General features: G+C 38.3%; 2 protein-coding genes across 4 annotated transcripts in view; one reads left to right on the forward strand and one right to left on the reverse strand.

Annotated features, from left to right (window-relative positions):
• The window catches only part of LOC123751289 (actin, muscle), a 242,720-nt gene extending 225,485 nt beyond the window's left edge, over nucleotides 1–17,235 (reverse strand). Inside the window, exon 1 of the mRNA XM_069307554.1 lies at nucleotides 17,064–17,235. The gene's annotated coding sequence lies outside the window, so the exon portion shown is untranslated. The remainder of the gene's footprint in view (nucleotides 1–17,063) is intronic.
• On the forward strand, nucleotides 5,353–13,661 carry LOC123766822 (actin-57B). 3 transcript variants are annotated; one of them, XM_045756217.2, is made up of 2 exons: nucleotides 5,353–5,509; nucleotides 12,050–13,661. In XM_045756217.2, the coding sequence occupies exon 2, from the start codon at nucleotides 12,064–12,066 to the stop codon at nucleotides 13,192–13,194; it is 1,131 nt and encodes a 376-aa protein (XP_045612173.1). In that variant the 5' UTR covers nucleotides 5,353–5,509; nucleotides 12,050–12,063; the 3' UTR covers nucleotides 13,195–13,661. The 3 variants fall into 3 exon arrangements, with proteins under 3 accessions (XP_045612173.1, XP_045612174.1, XP_045612175.1); XM_045756218.2 differs by lacking the exon at nucleotides 5,353–5,509 and adding an exon at nucleotides 7,210–7,349; XM_045756219.2 differs by lacking the exon at nucleotides 5,353–5,509 and adding an exon at nucleotides 7,268–7,387.
• Nucleotides 17,236–20,722: the final 3,487 nt, after the last annotated feature.

Below are 20,722 nucleotides of genomic sequence, written 5' to 3' on the forward strand. Positions count from 1 at the left end.
TTTTAATTTATTTAAGCTTAGTTATTAATGACTACGAGCATTTGTTCCGAAGCTGGGGGTACCAAGATACCATGAGGGTGACGTAAGTACTCAAGGGTGCCACGGTACCATAGGGGATAACGTGTACAACATAAGAGTACCACGGTACCCTGGGGCGACGCGAGAACCCTGGGGTATCACGGTACCCCTGGGGCGACGCGGGCACCCCCGAAGTACCATGGTGAATCGTAATTATTTGTCCATAACATGATTTGCGCAGTGTCTGATGAAAGACGAGTACTGTATTAATACAGACGTACAGTAATTACTGTACATATACTTGTCACATTTTGTACAGTGCTCTTGTGTGTCTTCTCTTTTAAAGGATACAACAGATAAACCTTAAAGCTAAGATACCAAACTAAAATGCCATGCTAAGATGCCAATAATTGATGTGAAATCATAGAAGTCCTCTTAATTTGTTCTTTGTGTGTACTGCATGTTACACACCAATAATATGTAAAGCTTGGTAAAATTATACAGCACCTATATTAATGCATTATCACCAGAATGTTATGACTAATAGCTTTAAATATAAATTAATATTCAGAACTGAAAGGATAAAAATGTAATATTTTTTTTTTTAATATTTGGTAAACTAATAAACGGTTGTACAGTGATTAAAAATATAATTGTTTGGAATACAGAGGTTTCTCAATGAGCATCATTTGTTGGATACTGGGATACCAAATGATGTACGTAAGAGTGCACTCGCGTTTCTTATAACGAGTTATTGTACTTACTGGTAAGTGCTCTTATTGGTATGCTCTTTATAAAGGTCCGCCTATATAAGTGCTTTCTTAAAAAGAGCCGTTTATATGGATAATTGTACACAAACTTTCATTATAAAGAAACACTTATATTGCTAAATGTAAACATGTATATACATGTAAAGAACTACTTAAAGTGGTACACAAACGTTCCTTATAACCACCTTACTATGCCGCTCTTTGAAGGTAGTTAATGGGAGGTCTCCGTGGCGTAGTTGTAAGATGCTCGCCTGGCGTTCCGTGAGCGCTTTGTCCTGGGTTCGTATCCTGGCCGGGGAGGATTTACTGGGCGCAAATCCTTAACTGTAGCCTCTGTTTAACTCAACAGTAAAATGGGTTACTTGGTTGTAACAATGATTCTTCGTGGGGGTCGTGTTCCAGGGAACATAGGATTAAGGACTTGCCCGAAACGCTACGCGTACTAGTGGCTGTACAAGAATGTAACAACTCTTGTATATATTAAAAAAAAAATACAATATCTGCCAGGCTCATAAGAAGGGTGACTCTACCCCACGGTCAGAAGATCTTGCAGTTTGACAATAATGGGTCAGATGCACATCCCATGCGGTTAAGTCTCTTAACATCACAATACATCGTATTCAACTCTTATCATCTAAATGCAACATATACCCCCTTATAGATTTGTGGCACAAGCCATGTACTTCCATGTACAACTCTTTTATTTATCTTTGATATCTATGAGTTTACTTTTTGCATGTTATTATCCTCCAGAAAAAAAGCAGCTTTGACTAGCCTAAAGAACATTTATTTGTTATATATATTTTTTTAATTTGACAACCCCTATATAATTATGGTAAGAGGTAAGGAAAAGGGGAGAAGAGAGACACCCCTTGTGTTTGCTCTCAAAGTTATGAGACGGGATAAAGTCGACGGTTGAGTTAACTTGTACCGGCTTCTATTTAATGTTAGGATAGAAGAAATTGGAGGGATGAAGCATCAAATGTTTAACTGCCACTAAATTATATTAAAACTGATATAAGATCTCTTCAGCTGGTTAAAGGGTGAGATGCGTATGGACATGCCCATGTCATAGTTATAAGTCTATAGTGATTATTATAATTATGTTTTCAAACTTGGCGAATGATATGTATACTAATACTGACAAGCTGTTTGTTTATTCTAAACCGTTTTTAGTATAAAGTTGTTTGTTTCATAGTTTAAACTGCAATGGTTGTGACATTTATGTCACAGCAATACACATCGCGGCTTATTTACAAGCGCACATCTAAAAGCCTCGCGTTTGACACCACCGGTATTCTGTAATAATGTTGGCAAGATGTTGTAAACACCTGAAGCTTCTGATGTCTCAATCAAGACACGCCCAACCACTTGGGATGGACGGTAGAGCGACGGTCTCGCTTCATGCAGGTCGGCGTTCAATCCCCGACCGTCCAAGTGTTTGAGCACCATTCCTCCCCCCCCCCCTCCGTCCTATCCCAAATCCTTATCCTGACCTCCTTCAAAGTGTTATATAGTCGTAATGGCTTGGCGCTTTCCCGTTGATAACTCCCTCCCCTCAATCAGCACACCTGTAGTAACGTAAGCTGTGTTGGATAACAATTTACAATAATTAAATTGTACTACACATCTACTGAATAATTACTCTAAAAGTGAGCAAATACACAGATAAAAAAAAACGTAAAACCAATAGTGCAAATGCACATATAATATGTCCAAGAAATGAGCCGAAGGGACGTTAGAAAATACTCGTACCCTGTACGGGTAATTAACAAGTGGTGTGCCCTAAAAGAGGAAGTGGTGGAAGCCACCTACATCCACAACTTTAAGGCCTGATTCGACAGAGAATTTGAAAGTCAAGAGTAGTTCAGCTAAAATGCAACAGGTGCAAGACTAGTAAGCGGGGCATAAAAAGCGAGACCTCACTCCCCCGCAGACACAGATAAATAAGTATATCCTCACGCCCCAAATGCACCAATCCCGGTTACCCCCCCCTCCCCCCACCATTCATCAACCATCATCCATATGTACCTCTCCCTCCCACATTTTCCCTCAGAATTCCATTACTTCATATCTCTTTCCTCTATCGGCTCCCACGTCTCCTAACTCTTATTCCACCACACTCCTACTCCACCCCACTACCAACTCTTCAACTCTTTCCCAGGTTAGTCCCTTTTGGTCACCCAAAACTAGCCAGTATCTCTCCCAAAGATCTGGGGAACTTTCCTCAGCTGGGGAAAAGCTGCCCATTCAGAGGATGGGTAACAATTACGAGTCTGAAGATTTGACAAGACACATGTTGACTGACTATCAAATAAAGAAGATGAATTCAAACGAAAGACCCTAGATACAAACCTTGATGTAATAGCAATATATCCCCATGATAATCAGATAATGCAATCAGATCAGTGAATTCAGAGAGTTGGGTAGAAATTGGTTATTTGTTTCAGCTACATTATGGCAACATATTCTCTGCAGATGTTAAATAGTATATATGATTATGAGATGCAGAGAACAGCGTTCCCTATTTGTTAGCAGACCTCGCGGCAAACTAATCACTGTGTGTTGACAATTCAAACCACATTGAAACTAGCCTGATGTTGAAAATGTAGTGTTACTCAAAATCAGTAATCTTAAAATTTAAATCTATAGATAACTGTTGGATAACAGGAAGTTCTATAATATACAGCAGTTGAACAGAACAATAATCTATATTGTATGTGACATAAACCAGGAATTCAATTTAAATGGTGTTCTTGTGTAAACTGACCATCAAGATTATTGACGGCCACCAGTTACAGCCCCGCTCTTGTGCCAGGTAAGTCCACTACGGGTTCACCATAACCCGTGCTACTTGGAACTTTGTGTTCCGATTAACTGAATCTAAAACAACAAACAACATATTGATAGGGGAAGTGCGACCAACTTCACTTATCGAAAATTAAGTCGTTCACTTATGACAAGGAAAGTCGTTCACTTCACTTATCAATTTAGTTATGATTAAATTCAAGATCAGGCTGTTACGTAAATGAGATAATGATGGCCAAAGACTTCCGTTTTGGCATTTCATATTCCTATAGCCTCATACGAGTATTATGAAATTCAATTAAATTAAGATTGAAATACATCAAGCTCAGGAGACAATAATAATTGCTTACATCATACGTATTAAGGCTTCGACAATAACAAGATTTATATGACATCTTTCACGTACTAATGTAGCCGTCTTAAAATTGTAAGCTATCAGACACCACCTGCTCAAGGTTGCTCAAACGCAGCCGTAACCTCCGACTTTAAAACATTTAAGAAATTTGCTATTATAAGGATGACACGTTAATATCATATGGTAAACAAACTCATCTTTCAAATTTAGTGCGGTCGAAAGCGACATAAACGCCAACATTTAGTCCTTAGCCACACATCAGTTATAAATGAAAGGCTTCAATTTGAGACTTTTAGCATAAGAAGGGGTAAATAATTAAATGTTATATTTCTTAATACAGAGTTGTACACAAATTTATACACGACCTAAAAATAAAGCATTATATGTTATTAGCTGTCAACAACAATTGACGCTTCCCAGATTGGCACGGGTTCAGACCTTATTTCCAAGATGCCAATTGACATTATTTTATAAATAGTTTAAAGAAAATTAAATTGCCTCTGACGAGGCAAGAGCACCTGATCGTCGACAGCAGAGTTGCAAACTACGCGGAAAATAACTAGCTATGCACTTGGGGGAACGTCAGGGGCGTGTCAAGAAGCTGTCATAACAATTATAAAAGGAAAACTCATATCCTAATGAAGGTCTTTCCCTGTACACTAACTACCTACTGACAGATCACAAATTACCAAACCTAATGTAGATATAATAGAGCCCAATTAGGCTCAGGAATCTGTACACCAGTTGACTGACAGCTGAGAGGCGGGACCAAAGAGTCGAAGCTTAACTCCCTCATAGCACAACTAGGCGAGTACTGCAGCCTTAGTCGTCACACCATAATATTATGATTTTTTTTCAACAAAGTTGATCATACAGCACATTAAAAAGATGAAAATGTTTTAAACGTTCCAACATATCAAGTGAAATAATGATAACTTCCCAGAAAGGTTGTTATATTTTTTAACTTCGTGCATAATTTATTTCATTCTTTACAATTATTTATAGTTTCAAGTGAGCTATTTTTTATTTTTGGAATGCCAGGGTCAGCTCTACGCAAGAGGCTTTATTTACCAGACGTAAGCTGTTTTGAAAATACTATGCCCGGAGACTTTCGTGTATATTTGGATATACTGCAATGGTATCATAGCCATGAATTTAGCAACCGTTTTCTGTCAACAGCCAGATGTATCTTAATAGCAAAATCCCGTGATACAAACGCACACAACGAAGAGTCGGTATCGAGGGAGCGCCGCTATTTATTCGCCTTATGGTGTTGAGAGCTAACTTTTTAAAGTTTCACAAACTTTAGTTAAATTAATTTAAATAAAATTCGGGTTTTCATTCAGCTTCATGCGCACTACGAGCAGGTGACCGAGGCATCAGTGAATCGTCGTGAGAATGACTCAGCCTGGAGACACCTCCAAAACATACTCGACCAAGTTGGCGTTTAAGCGGATTTGGGCATCTTGGCCGGATTCTCCAGGGCACCCAGGTTAGGCTTCGTCAGATATCAGTGAGACTTGGTGGTGGGACGAGCCGAACATCACTGCTCCTGACGGTGAGTGTGCGAGGTGCCCGACCGATGGCTGCCATAGTCTTTTCTTGGGGGACAAGAATGGGGGAGGGGTACGGAGTTATTTATGTGACATTGTTATTCAGCTAGAAAGAGTTCCACAGTGAGTGTTTGTAGATAGTATACATAAATAACCACTTGAGAAAACACGAGGTACTGCAGCGAACACAGAGGAAAACGTTCACATTTCAGCGAAGGATTTTAATGGTTTAATGTGAATATACACCATTTTAACTTTTGCATACCTTGGACGACCTCTGCCCGATATTATTGTGATGGAAGTGTATGATATGCAATGTTACCTCCTGCAAATTTGGATTTAATGTGTTACAAGAATTAGAAAGTAAATTGCTTTGCTAAATGGGAACTGAACAATAAACTTTAACAACTGCGGAAAACTCTGTATATACTTTGACATATACAATAACGTGAGATACTTCGATCATTGTGACCGCATTTAAGACTAACAAGCTTCTACTCTCAATCTATTAACAAATAAATACAGAAAGCATAATGTATCTGATTGCCCATTGACACACTAAAGCAATATTTAGCATCATATTGCTAAATATTATTTAGAAATAGGATTACTGCATATTATAATATTATTATATCACACTATTTCTCCAGCTCTGTGAAATAACTTTAATCAGAAATGAAGATAAATCACATTGAGAATAATTACTGAAAACGAATGCAAATAACATTACAACACTGAAGAGCTGAATAAAGAGCAAAAAAACAACGTTGAGAGGAAGAGTGTAGCGGCAGTGAGTGAGGAGGAAGACAAGCGAAGCAGCAACAAAGGAAGACTCACAGTCGGTGGTGGCTCGTACCTGGTCAGCCAGCTATCACGGGGAGCGCTAAGAACGCAGGTAGCAAACCGCGGCCAGATTATTCTCCCTCACAATAGTTACCTGCGCCAAGTTTTCCCTTAGTTGTTATTATCCGTGTCTTGGGCTGGTTCGTACACACCCCAGTCGTTATACAAACACCTTTCTAGATTTTGATGACTGCAACTCATATCCCAACCTTGCTTTCAATTAAAATTTTATTTTTTTAACGAAACATTTTTGGTTCGACTAAGTTCATATATTTAAAGGTGTGCTTACTAACCCCGTCAATCTCCAAAATAACAGTCACCTGGTCAGTCAAGAAGAAATTGAATGGAATTTGAAATCCCACGATTGGCTGAGAACTTAGTGCCTTGTCTGCGTCGAGTTACCACTTCTAAACCGGTGGGTGTTGTGAATTACCCTCGGAAGAACGATGATCAGGACTTGACTAGCTGCCAAACTTTTGACCTTGTGTGGGTGACGTCGTAAGAGTTTGGTGAAGGTAAAGGAATGTACGGTGCAGCGAACCACCTACATGATTCTGATTTACACCCACCTACCCTCAGCTGCCGGTCTTATGTGTAAGTTTTATATATATATACTATATATATATATATCTTCCATATATATATATATATATATATATATATATATATATATATATGGAAGATGCAAACACACCACAGTTTCCACAAAGCTATGGCTGCATTAGCACGTGAAGGTCTTGAGATTAATGTTGTATTTTTGTTCACCATGAACCTGGTTTGAATTGCTATAAATTTGCTGAGGAATGTTTCAGTCCAAAGAACCAAAGCCCCCCCGCATGATCTGATGTGGAGCAAATTTTTACCAACGTACGCCCGGGTGGTGCTGGGTTTTGGCTGGGGATGGGTATAAAAGAAGCAAGAGCTGAGAAAAGCCTCTAGTCTGCTACAGGCTCAGGTTGCTATCTATCCGGTGTGGGCAGGTATCCACGCGTGTGGGTGCAGGTTAGTTTGCGTGGGTGTTGATAGTGTGCTTCTGAACGGTGAGTTGCGCTGGATTCATTAATTCAGAAATTATTAATTACAGCTAAAATTATATCCATATGTATGAAAGATTATTTTTAACCCCCTCTGATATTTTTTGGGGGAGGGGGAAGGGTTGAGTAAATGTAGATGGCCCCGAAATTATGTTTTGTTTAAATGTGCATATTGTTAACATGATGTTTAAGCAACTATCTTTAGTATTCTTATTCAGGGGATTTTTGTTTTGGGATGTGACAGTGACGTTGTGACAGTGACGATGTGACTGTGACGTTGTAACTGTGTGACAGTGACGTTGTGACTGTGACAATGATGATGTGACTGTGTGTGACTGTGTGACAGTGACGTTGTGACTGTGTGACAGTGACGTTGTGAATGTGTGTAACAGTGACGTTGTGACTGTATGAGTGACGTTGTGACTGTGTGTGAGTGACGTTGTGACTGTGTGTGACAGTGACGTTGTAACTGACTGTAACAGTGACGTTGTGACAGTGACGTTGTGACTGTGTGTGACAGTGACGTTGTAACTGACTGTAACAGTGACGTTGTGACTGTGTGTGACAGTGACGTTGTGACTGTGTGTGACAGTGACGTTGTGGCTGACTGTAACAGTGACGTTGTGACTGTGTGTGACAGTGACGTTGTGACTGTGTATGACAGTGACGTTGTGGCTGACTGTAACAGTGACGTTGTGACTGTGTGTGAGTGACGTTGTGACTGTGTGACAGTGAGTGACGTTGTGACTGTGTGTGACAGTGACGTTGTGACTGTGTGTGACAGTGACGTTGTGACTGTGAGTGACGTTGTGACTGTAACAGTGACGTTGTGACTGTGTGCCAGTGACATTGTGACTGTGTGTAACAGTGCCGTTGTGACTATGTGCCATGACAGTGTGACGGTGACTGCGTGTAGTGTACATGGTGTGACAGTAATTGTAAGCGGTTGACTGCGTGTGACAGGGTTGAGGGCTGCGTAAAGATTCATGATTTTGTTGTTGCAGAGAATGCTGGCACGAATATGCACCGGTTAGTGTTTGCTTTCTTTCTTTAGACGCAGGCTGGTCGTTATTATCACATTAATACGATATAAATGCCGGTTTTAGATCAAAAAGGTGTTAAAAAAGGTTCATTTATAGGTTATCTCGAGATGATTTCGGGGCTTTTAGTGTCCCCGCGGCCCGGTCCTCGACCAGGCCTCCACCCCCAGGAAGCAGCCCGTGACAGCTGACTAATACCCAGGTACCTATTTTTACTGCTAGGTAACAGGGGCATAGGGTGAAAGAAACTTTGCCCATTGTTTCTCGCCGGCGCCCGGGATCGAACCCGGGACCACAGGATCACAAGTCCAGTGTGCTGTCCGCTCGGCCGACCGGCCGATAGGTTAATATCATAGAATAATTGCAAAATAATGATTGAATGGGCCTAATAATTTACAACATGCTAAACCGGTTTGGGTATCATATGACTGAATGGATGATACGAAATGAATGAGAATATGAATGACCCCAATAATAATAAGAGACTGACATATGTTCCTCTAAAAAGAAAATCCACAAGAGCCGTGATGGGGATTCGAACCTATGCGTTGGGTATTTCCTGTAGTTACAAACAAATGATATAATATGTTCAGACGTAATACTAGTGTACGGTAATGTCATCATCATTAGCATACACTAGTCATTTAATACATCACCTTTGTATTAAAGGTGAATTGACTACAACACAGAAAGTAAGAAATGGCTTCAGTGATTAAGATTGTGCAATTCAAAACAATGATCATCTACAAATAATGATTAACGCAGCATAAAAGATGATGCGTTAATCATCTTTTGGTAAGCAACAAGTCCAGGGGCCAGATTCATGAAAGAACTTACGCAAGCACCTACGAACGTGTACATCTTTCCTCAATCTTCGACGGCTTTGGTTACATTTATTAAACAGTTTCCAAGCATGAAAATTTTCCATTCCTCTGTTGTTTTTGTTATAAACAGCCTCCTGGTGCTTCGGAGCTCATTAACTGTTTAATAATTGTAAACAAAACTGCCAAAGATTGAGAAAAGATGTACAGGTTCGTAAGTGTTTACATAAGTGCTTTCGTGAATCTGGCCCCAGCTCACTCTCACAGTCACACACTCTAGGAAAGACTCATGAATTTTCAATGGTGAAGACTTATTGAATTACAGCGGCGTTTGAATAGAAGAGAAGGAATTTGTGGAAAACTATTCCCACCCTATTAAATTTTAAATATAATTGCGATTATATAATAAAATATATTAAAATCACTTCATTATCAGTTAACACAATTTATGTACTTTATACCTATATTTTTTGCTACTAAAACTGTTGAACACAGTTCCTTAAATTTCCTTTAATATATCAGACTAAGACGCTCATTATGTACATAACTGGACTGTTAATATATATATATATATATATATATATATATATATATATATATATATATAATATATATATATATATATAATATATATATATATATATATATATATATATATATATATATATATATATATATATATATATATATATGCGAACAAGCCTGAATGGTCCCCAGGACAATATGCAACTGATATATATATATATATATATATATATATATATATATATATATATATATATATATATATATATATATATATATATATATATATATCCATGCATACTAGAGGGAATACCCGGCGTTACTCGGGTGACGGACACTACATCTTCCCTACGTACTATCTTCATCCCTGTAACCTCAGCACTGTGGAGAAATGCCCGACAGACCATTGGAACATAATCTAACACAGTGCAGAGTTACGAACCCATTAAGATTGCACCTTAGATTCAACAGAGCAGTTGTTAAACATATGGGACAAAAGCTTACTGGAGCGACCATACGAGTCATAAATACTCATACTCCGCCCAGGTAAAGCAGAAACAACGAACACTTAGTGGATCACCCAGAGGGTTAGGGCCCGCGTAGGAATATCCCTGCAAAAAAAAATCACTGTAACCATCTTTACTACCTACTATCTCCATTAATGTAACTAACTTCTCTATACACCATCTTTGTTACTGTAACCATCTTCTCTGTACACCATTTTTATTACTATAATCTTCTTTCCAACACACTAATACACACCTTCCTTCTCCTTTGCCACCTTCCCTACTCTTCACCACCATTCTTACCCTTCACTACATTTCCTCTCCTTCACCACCTTCCCTAACTTCAACTCTTTCCTTGGTTTTCACCACCTTCCGTACCTTTTACCACCTTTCTGACCCTTCATAACTTACCTTCTCCACATCCTTCCTTACCTTTCACCACCCTCCCAACCCTTCATCACATTCCCTACACACCTACACTCCACCACTCTACCAATCCTTCACCAGCTTCCAAACCCTTCACCGTCTTCCCTACCCTTCACAACCATCTCTACTCTTCACCATTTTCACGTCATCTTTCTAACCACAGTGAAAGAGTCTAATTTAGATAAGAAATTAGTATGATCTGTTATTTCATGCAAAGAGTGGGCACAGGGCTTGGCCGCGACCCACCTATGACCATTCCCAAACAAAAGACCAGTCAACCTGCAAAGTTTGGTGAGGCTAGCCCAAAGCTTCTATCCCCAGACGTCGTTCATTCTCTTTATAAACTATAATATACATGATATATAGATATATATTATATATATTATATATATATATATATTATATAAATTAGGGGTACCACCTCTGGTGCAATTGTAGGGACCCACCGCCACGAAGAAGAAAATCAAGAGTATTCAGAGAAGACCTTGTGAATTCTCACTGAACACTTTAATCTTTTCTTCTCCTACCACCCCTATTATTTTTTTTTTAAATTTTGTATTATTTTATTATATTTTATTGCATTGCTACAGTTTACAGAGAACACACACACACATATATATACCAACATAAAAATCAAGTGTTCGAAGATGTCGTCCAGCTCTTTGGAGGTTGGGTGCGTTCCCAAGATGCAGCACGCATTTCACCTCTGAACTGCGATAGATTGATTGATTGATAAAGATTAAGCCACCCAAGAGGTGGCACGAGCATGAATAGCCCGTAAGTGGTACAATTTTTTGTTCAGGAATTCTTTTCAATATTCTGAGGTCTCATTTAATTATCAAGCTGCTGTCGCGGGGGAGGAACTGCGACACTGAGGCGCTGGAAATTACATTATTTAAATTATATAAATATTATATATTAAATTATATTATATAATATAATACAGAATTATTTTATTATATTATATATATATATATTATAGTATAGAATATTATATATTATATATATTATATATATATATATATATATATATATATATATATATATATATATATATATATATATATATATATATATATATATATATATATATATATGCAATTGACGATCACGAAACACTGATCATTTGTACGCGGAAAATCCACAGAGAAATCAGAAAGGGAGACGAACGTTTCGGCCGATCAAGGCCGTTGCCAACACCAGACTGATGTTGACAAGTTGACAATGGCCCTGATCGGCCGAAACGTTCATCTCCTTTTCTTATTTCTCTGTGGACTTTCCGCATATATTTTCCGCGCTTTGTTGTGAACTCTAATTTGCCTGGGTTAATTTTTTTTATTGTAATTTCAGGATAGAGGGCCACCATGTGTGACGAGGAAACATGCCCACTAGTTGTTGACAATGGCTCCGGCATGGTCAAGGCCGGCTTTGCCGGTGACGACGCTCCCCGATCTGTCTTCCCTTCCATCGTCGGCCGTCCTCGTCACCAGGGTGTGATGGTCGGTATGGGTCAGAAGGACGCCTACGTCGGTGATGAGGCCCAAAGCAAGAGAGGTATCCTCAGTCTGAAATATCCTGTTGAGCACGGCATCATCACCAACTGGGACGACATGGAGAAAATCTGGCATCACACTTTCTACAACGAACTGCGTGTCGCCCCTGAGGAGTCCCCTGTCCTCCTTACTGAAGCCCCAATGAACCCAAAAGTTAACAGGGAAAAGATGACACAGATCATGTTCGAGACCTTTGGTGTTCCGACAACATACGTTGCCATTCAAGCCGTATTATCATTATACGCTTCCGGTCGCACCACTGGTATTGTTCTTGATTCGGGCGATGGCGTGACTCACTGTGTTCCTATCTTCGAAGGCTTTGCCTTGCCCCATGCTATCTTGCGTCTTGATATTGCTGGTCGTGACCTTACGAATTATTTGATGAAAATCCTTACTGAACGTGGTTATTCTTTTACCACTAGTGCAGAACGCGAGATTGTGCGAGACGTTAAGGAGAAACTATGCTACGTTGCCCTTGAGTTTGATGATGAAATGAAACAAGCTGCTGTTTCGTCATCATTAGAAAAATCTTACGAACTTCCTGACGGTCAGATTATCACCATTGGTAACGAACGCTTCCGCGCTCCGGAAGCGCTTTTCGTGCCATCGCTCATTGGTATGGAGGCTATTGGCATTCATGAGTTTGTCTACAATTCTATCATGAAATGCGACATCGATATAAGAAAGGATCTCTATTCCAACGAAGTTTTGTCAGGTGGGACTACCATGTACCCTGGTATTGCTGACCGCATGCAAAAGGAACTCACAAATCTTGCTCCTTCTTCTATCAAGATTAAAATTATTGCTCCCCCTGAGCGCAAGTACTCTGTCTGGATCGGTGGTTCCATTCTCGGCTCTCTCTCCACCTTCCAGTCTATGTGGATTACCAAGGAAGAGTACGACGAGTCTGGTCCCGGAATTGTTCACCGCAAGTGTTTCTAATTTCCATTATTATATCTATTATAATATTATTTTTTTATCCTATGGGCATCAACTGTACCATACAGTACCATAAACTTTATGGTACAGTGTCGTCCAAGGAACCTTCTGCACAGGCTCTCAGGGCACAGTGTAGCTCAAGACTCTCCCTGCACAGGCTCTGATGGCACACTGGCAGTAAACAATGTCATTATACAAGTCTAATAACCACGATGGAGGGCGCCGTGTCCAGTTTGTGGCGACCACATTGCATATTATTGGAACCAGAGCTTAACATTTTGTCTTTCGTGTGCCAAAACTTTCCAAACCATATAAATGCAGAGCCGTGCTGTTGAGTCTTCAGATTTATTATTTTCTGTGATCCATTTATTATTTAGTTACTTGTATTTAAGGTACAATAAATGGGTAGCGCTCCCAATACTTTCCCTGTGGCTCTAGAGCTAAATTAATAAACGTTATTTTCGTGACAATGCACTGTTTTATTCACACCAGCTTTACATATTTGTAATAATTCTTAATGAATGGGATGAAACTTTACATTATTAACACACCACAATCCTTAATACACACAGTACAAATCACATTTCAAGAAAAAGTTATTTTTTTCAGAATAAAGTGCCGTATTTGAAAACCATAAAAAACACTTGGAAACAAAAAAATGCTTCTTAAATATTTATTTCCAGCTATATATTGAGTTTCACCAATCAATGCTCTATAAGCAACAGCAGACACTACCTTATACAAATTGATTCCACATTGAATTCAACAAAAAATATTAATCCTAATTTAAATAGATTTTTCATTGCCCCATTTTTTCACTTAAATTTCCGTAGAGCATTTTTCCTGTGACAATCATAAAAATATTTAGCCTGAGGAATCTACGAGGCATATTATTTACAGATAAAATTAACCATATTTTTTCTAATATAAAATCAACAGTCAGCCTATCATCAGTTATGTTTTGAAGAATTGTAATACTTTTCAAGGTACAATGTGTGGATATGGTACAGGATAAAGTATACCTGGTAGTCTAGTCATTCACTAATTTAATCAGCTACTGATGGTAACCTAACGTATTTCAACTAACTAAAAATCAAAACAGAAGCAAAATGAATTTTAAACATTTACTTTTCTGTCATAATTTTGAAGGATTCAAGTACAATAATTTCCGTTTCTTTCTTAAAATCTCAAATTGCCGACGGGAGGAAATCTCATTAGGAGGTGCTGGAATAAAGCACTCTCTTTATATATTAACAACCTGATATGACCCAGATTTTATCTGGGTCATAACAGGTTTTAAGTTATTTTTCTTCTTAGCACAGGATGAACAGTAGTTCTGGCGCAGTGCCTAACGAATACAAAAACCAAATACATGCGCACGTGCGCCTGTGTGCTCCTGGCAGTAATGCGATGTAAACTAAACTTGGACTTGTATTTAGGTTCACGAGTGTCAAAACATAGTTACAGAAATCCTAAATGATTAATAATTACTAAAATCCCTATAAAAAATTGTCTTTTTTTTTTAGTGCAAAATTTATAAGGGTTTTTATCAAATTCTCGTCATACAATGTAATTAATATCAGGTGCCTATTGTAGAAGTCATCAGTATACTTTCTCACTTTAGGAGTTCAATAAACATACTTTTCACCACCTGTATTACAATACCCTGAAAATGTATTTACGATATTACGATTATTATCAACTTAAAAGGCAGAAATACTAGGTAGCCTAATTAAAATGAATCATGGATTCATTATAGTTAAATTGCTAAAATGTATCCAATTGCCAAATAAATTCTAAATGCATTAATAATACAACTAAAATATGGCAACACAAAATGAGGGGCTATTTTTGGGCAGCACCTGGTTGATACCTGGTTGATACCTGGTTGAGGTATCAACCACCAACCTTCACAGCTGACCACAACCTGTCAGGCCAGAGTCAACACAGATTGAAATGTACTGACATTTTAATATTTTTGTATTATTATTATTATTTTCTACCACAGACGTGGCCACACATTTACAATGCTAACCAGAATATATACATTTTCTTCTGTCCTCCATGGACAGGGTTAGAGATTTGTTAAACATAGTTCAGGGGTTTATTGAACTATCAACCACAGAAGGTGATTGTTATTTTAGTCTTAAGAATGCGGTGTATTCTAGCACAAAGACAAGAGGGTTTTCTCTTAATCATCTCAAGCAAAACAATTAGTGCTTCTTTATTGGAACATTTTCTGTTTAAATTGATGTATTTGCATTCAACAAATACACATAAAATACATTCAACTAATACACATAAAAAACATTCAACTAATACACATAAAAAACATTCAACTAATACACATAAAAAAACATTCAACTAATACACATAAAAAACATTCAACTAATACACATAAAAAAACATTCAACTAATACACATAAAAAACATTCAACTAATACACATAAAAAACATTCAACTAATACACATAAAAAAAACATTCAACTAATACACATAAAAAACATTCAACCAATACACATAAAAAACATTCAACTAATACACATAAAAAACATTCAACCAATACACATAAAAAACATTCAACTAATACACATAAAAAACATTCAACCAATACACATAAAAAAAACATTCAACTAATACACAAAAAAACATTCAACTAATACACATAAAAAACATTCAACCAATACACATAAAAAACATTCAACTAATACACATAAAAAACATTCAACCAATACACATAAAAAACATTCAACTAATACACATAAAAAACATTCAACCAATACACATAAAAAAAACATTCAACTAATACACAAAAAAACATTCAACTAATACACATAAAAAACATTCAACTAATACACATAAAAAAACATTCAACTAATACACATAACAAACATTCAACTAATACACATAAATATTGAGCTAAAACACATGACATTGAACAAACATTCAATAAATTCATTAACATTCAACTAATGCACATATACGATTCAATTAATTCACATACATTCAACTACTGTAAGTGAAATTAGTTGAATGTCACATACATCAGCATTCAACTAATTCAACTACAGTAGTTGAATTATCATCAACATTCAACTAATACACATAACAAACGTTGAACTAAAACACATGACATTGAACTGATACACAAAACAAACATTCAACACATACGCATAACAAACATTGAACTAATACACATAACATTCAACTCAGACACATCACACACACATATTCAACATACATCATATTCAACAAATACACATCACATTCAACTAAAACTGCACACATAACGGTCAGCAAACATACATAATTTAACTAGTACACATAACATCTAAGTCATTATGTACACATTCTAACTAGTACACATTCATCTAAGACAGTCATTTCCATTTCCCAAACTCTTACCTCAAGCTGTTCATATACTGTCAGCATCTCGTCTATCAACATTTGTGATAGAGAATTGTTATACCATTAAATGATGTATATTTTCCTTACCAAAAAAAAGGCTAATTCCATAGAGTACGAAATTAGCTACGGCGCCAGGAGTAATGTCTTTATATATATATATACATTCATATGAATGTATATACAATCTTGGCTTAGTCCAGTGTACATTAATAAGGGAATTAATATAGGATTGCTTACAATATTAATAATTAAATAATGATCAGACATTTAAAACCTATAATGCCCTTTTAAATTATTAAAAATAATTTAAATATCTGACGAATGGATATGCGATTCATAAATTTGACTTCACAAAGTTTGTGAAATGTTAAAACTTTTAATGGAACCTGAATATATTATATTGGTATTATAGATTTACAGTCGCTGAGCCATTATTTCTTGACAATTCAACTTTGTTAACTTACCTTTGACATCTAAGCGAGACGTCCAGCCCTTCCTTGTGTATCCGTCTACAGCACTTCACTAGCCGCCCGTCCTCAACACTTCACTAGCCGCCCGTCTATAGCACTTCACTAGCCGCCCGTCTACAGCACTTCACTAGCCGCCTGTCTACAGCACTTCACTAGCCGCCCGTCTACAGCACTTCACTAGCCGCCCGTCCTCAACACTTCACTAGCCGCCCGTCTACAGCACTTCACTAGCCGCCCGTCCTCAACACTTCACTAGCCGCCCGTCTACAGCACTTCACTAGCCGCCCGTCTACAACACTTCACTAGCCGCCCGTCTACAACACTTCACTAGCCGCCCGTCTACAACACTTCACTAGCCGCCCGTCCTCAACACTTCACTAGCCGCCCGTCTACAGCACTTCACTAGCCGCCCGTCTACAGCACTTCACTAGCCGCCCGTCTACAGCACTTCACTAGCCGCCCGTCTACAGCACTTCACTAGCCGCCCGTCTACAGCACTTCACTAGCCGCCCGTCTACAACACTTCACTAGCCGCCCGTCTACAGCACTTCACTAGCCGCCCGTCTACAACACTTCACTAGCAGCCCGTCTACAGCACTTCACTAGCCGCCCGTCTACAGCACTTCACTAGCCGCCCGTCTACAGCACTTCACTAGCCGCCCGTCTACAGCACTTCACTAGCCGCCCGTCTACAGCACTTCACTAGCCGCCCGTCTACAGCACTTCACTAGCCGCCCGTCTACAACACTTCACTAGCCGCCCGTCTACTGCACTTCACTAGCCGCCCGTCTACAACACTTCACTAGCCGCCCGTCTACAACACTTCACTAGCCGCCCGTCTACTGCACTTCACTAGCCGCCCGTCTACAACACTTCACTAGCCGCCCGTCTACTGCACTTCACTAGCCGCCCGTCTACAACACTTCACTAGCCGCCCGTCTACAGCACTTCACTAGCCGCCCGTCTACAGCACTTCACTAGCCGCCCGTCTACAGCACTTCACTAGCCGCCCGTCTACAGCACTTCACTAGCCGCCCGTCTATGCTACGGGTAATAGCGGGTCCATCCGTCTGGACGGGGACAGGACAGGACGGAGACAGCGCGCGTCACCTCCCCCGCACGTCGCCACGTCAACTGACGTCGTCACTCCTTAAAATGTCGACATGCAACTTTGATCGTTAAACACAATTTTTGTCATATTCTGTCATTTATAACTGTTTAATATATAACAAAAATATGAAGCATGACAATCTTATGTTTACCAAGTTCGTTTATTTGGATGAAGGTGAACTATCGTTGCATTTAGCGGTAATTGCTTTAATTACCCATTTTTCAAGACCAATTTGGCATTGTTTGTGAGAACTTTGTTGCACCCCCTATTTTGATTTTATATAAAACGAGCTCAACAATAATGGTGTATTATGATGTATTGTTTATACGTATTTCAAAATATTTTTTACGCTCGTCAAGGGAAGGTATGACATATACAGCTATTTCAACTCTCTTACAAACTGGTCTAAATTCTGTCTTCAAAAACTATCGTTAATTGTTATAACTATTAACTAAGCCGTAACATTTGATTGAGAACCACATTGCGAGAATTTAGTTCAATTATGTATCAATATTAGAAACGAACCTTATGGTATCATGCGTGGTTCCAGGTTGATTATAATCTGAATTGAAATATCGACGAGGCTGCTGAAACTTGCTAGCCTATTGCAATATTTTACTCTCAAAATCATAGCGCTGATAGCAGGTGGGTTCTTATCTTGAGGTTATCTTGAGATGATTTCGGGGCTAAGTTCATTCCGAAATTAAACTGAAAACGAAAAAAGATGGTAATTATTTTATTGACAACATGCTAGAGAGCAAATCTATATTTTTTTAAGTAGCAAGCGAGATTTGACCTTCAAAGAAGTATTGGCTTTAGATTTAAAGACTTATACAGACCACTAATATATTTGTTTACGTTTAGAAATAATATAATTATTTAAAGGAGAGCAATCTTGGGGCCCAGTAAATATTGTAAATACCAATGGATGTGAATACAATTCATCCCTACCCACTTCATTAGGCTACTTACTGCATGTTATCTGTTAATCTCAATATATACAACCAATATTATTTGTTATTGCTATCGTATTTGAAACATTTAATTTAATTAAAGCCCGATAAGTTAATGCTGAGAGATATATGTAATATTATTTGTTACTTATAACATTTAACATCATTTTTTTAAATTAAAGATTAACATTTATTACCTATATATATTCAAGAAATATTATTAGTTATTTTTATATTATTTATTGACCCTCCGCCACTGTGACACAGGTGGTGCGTGGGCGCCTTGTCAGCCTCTACCACCAGTCACAAATTTATTCAAGGGAAAAAGAGTTTTTTTGACACATTCCTCGTTTAACAGTGACGTTTAATACACAAACTTTATGGTAATTAGTGAACTCTCCGACCCTTATCTTCCCCCGTTCCTCCACTTGCCAATAAACGAAGCGTCACTAGGTTCTAGTAGTCCTTTGAGCTCTGATTTTTTCCACGAAAAGACTGAAAACATTTAAAATCTAGAATTTGAACAGCCGCTTCAATAAGATGAACCTAGGCTGTTGACGTCCATATATTGCCTCAGGAAGATACGCACTAAAGTGACAGGTACAGCAGATAATGAACTAGAAACTCTCATAGTGACACAGACTATACATGTCCATAGTGACACAGACTATACATGTCCAGCGACACAGACTATTCATATGCATAGTGACACAGACTATACATGTCCATAGTGACACAGACTATACATGTCCATAGTGACACAGACTATACATGTCCATAGTGACACAGACTATACATGTGCAGTGACACAGACTATACATGTCCATAGTGACACAGACTATACATGTGCATAGTGACACAGACTATACATGTCCATAGTGACACAGACTAAACATGTTCATAGTGACACAGACTATACATGTCCATAGTGACACAGACTATACATGCCCATTCTCTCTCTCTCTCTCTCTCTCTCTCTCTCTCTCTCTCTCTCTCTCTCTCTCTCTCTCTCTCTCTCTCTCTCTCTCTCTCTCTCTCTCTCTCTCTCTCTCTCTCTCTCTCTTTTCGTCCTTGACTCATAAATCACTTCAAAATTAAAGGGAATCTGATAAGTCACTCATCCTGACTCGAGAAGGTCGTTACAGACGATTTATTGAAAATATATCTTAAAGTTTTATTTACTAAAGGAAGAGCAAAACCAATCAAGAGCATCTTTAAGCAAAATTTCAATGTGGTTAGTACACATTTTACATCCCTTCAGAATTATACACAAGTCAATGAACAACGAGACAAAATTTGTTTCTTTACTAATTTATATATTTTATTTTGCATGTATGTACTTCGAAGTGGATGTAATACGCGATTACTTCTATGTAAGGGGAAGATGTGGCCGTCACCTGACCCGGAGTTTGCTGTGTTGGGATGGAATGATGTTTGATGTGATGCAATACATGCTTTGTTGTGATAGGCTTCGATGACTTATTTTCTCGCGTTACAGTTACTAAAAGTAAGAAAAATCATCCTCAGGATGTTCATGGGTTAACATCTACCAGGTCACACGTTCCCAAGCCCTCCACCTACTTCCAGGT

This window comes from Procambarus clarkii, chromosome 60 (genome assembly GCF_040958095.1).
Source record: "Procambarus clarkii isolate CNS0578487 chromosome 60, FALCON_Pclarkii_2.0, whole genome shotgun sequence".
Lineage (NCBI taxonomy): Eukaryota > Metazoa > Arthropoda > Malacostraca > Decapoda > Cambaridae > Procambarus > Procambarus clarkii.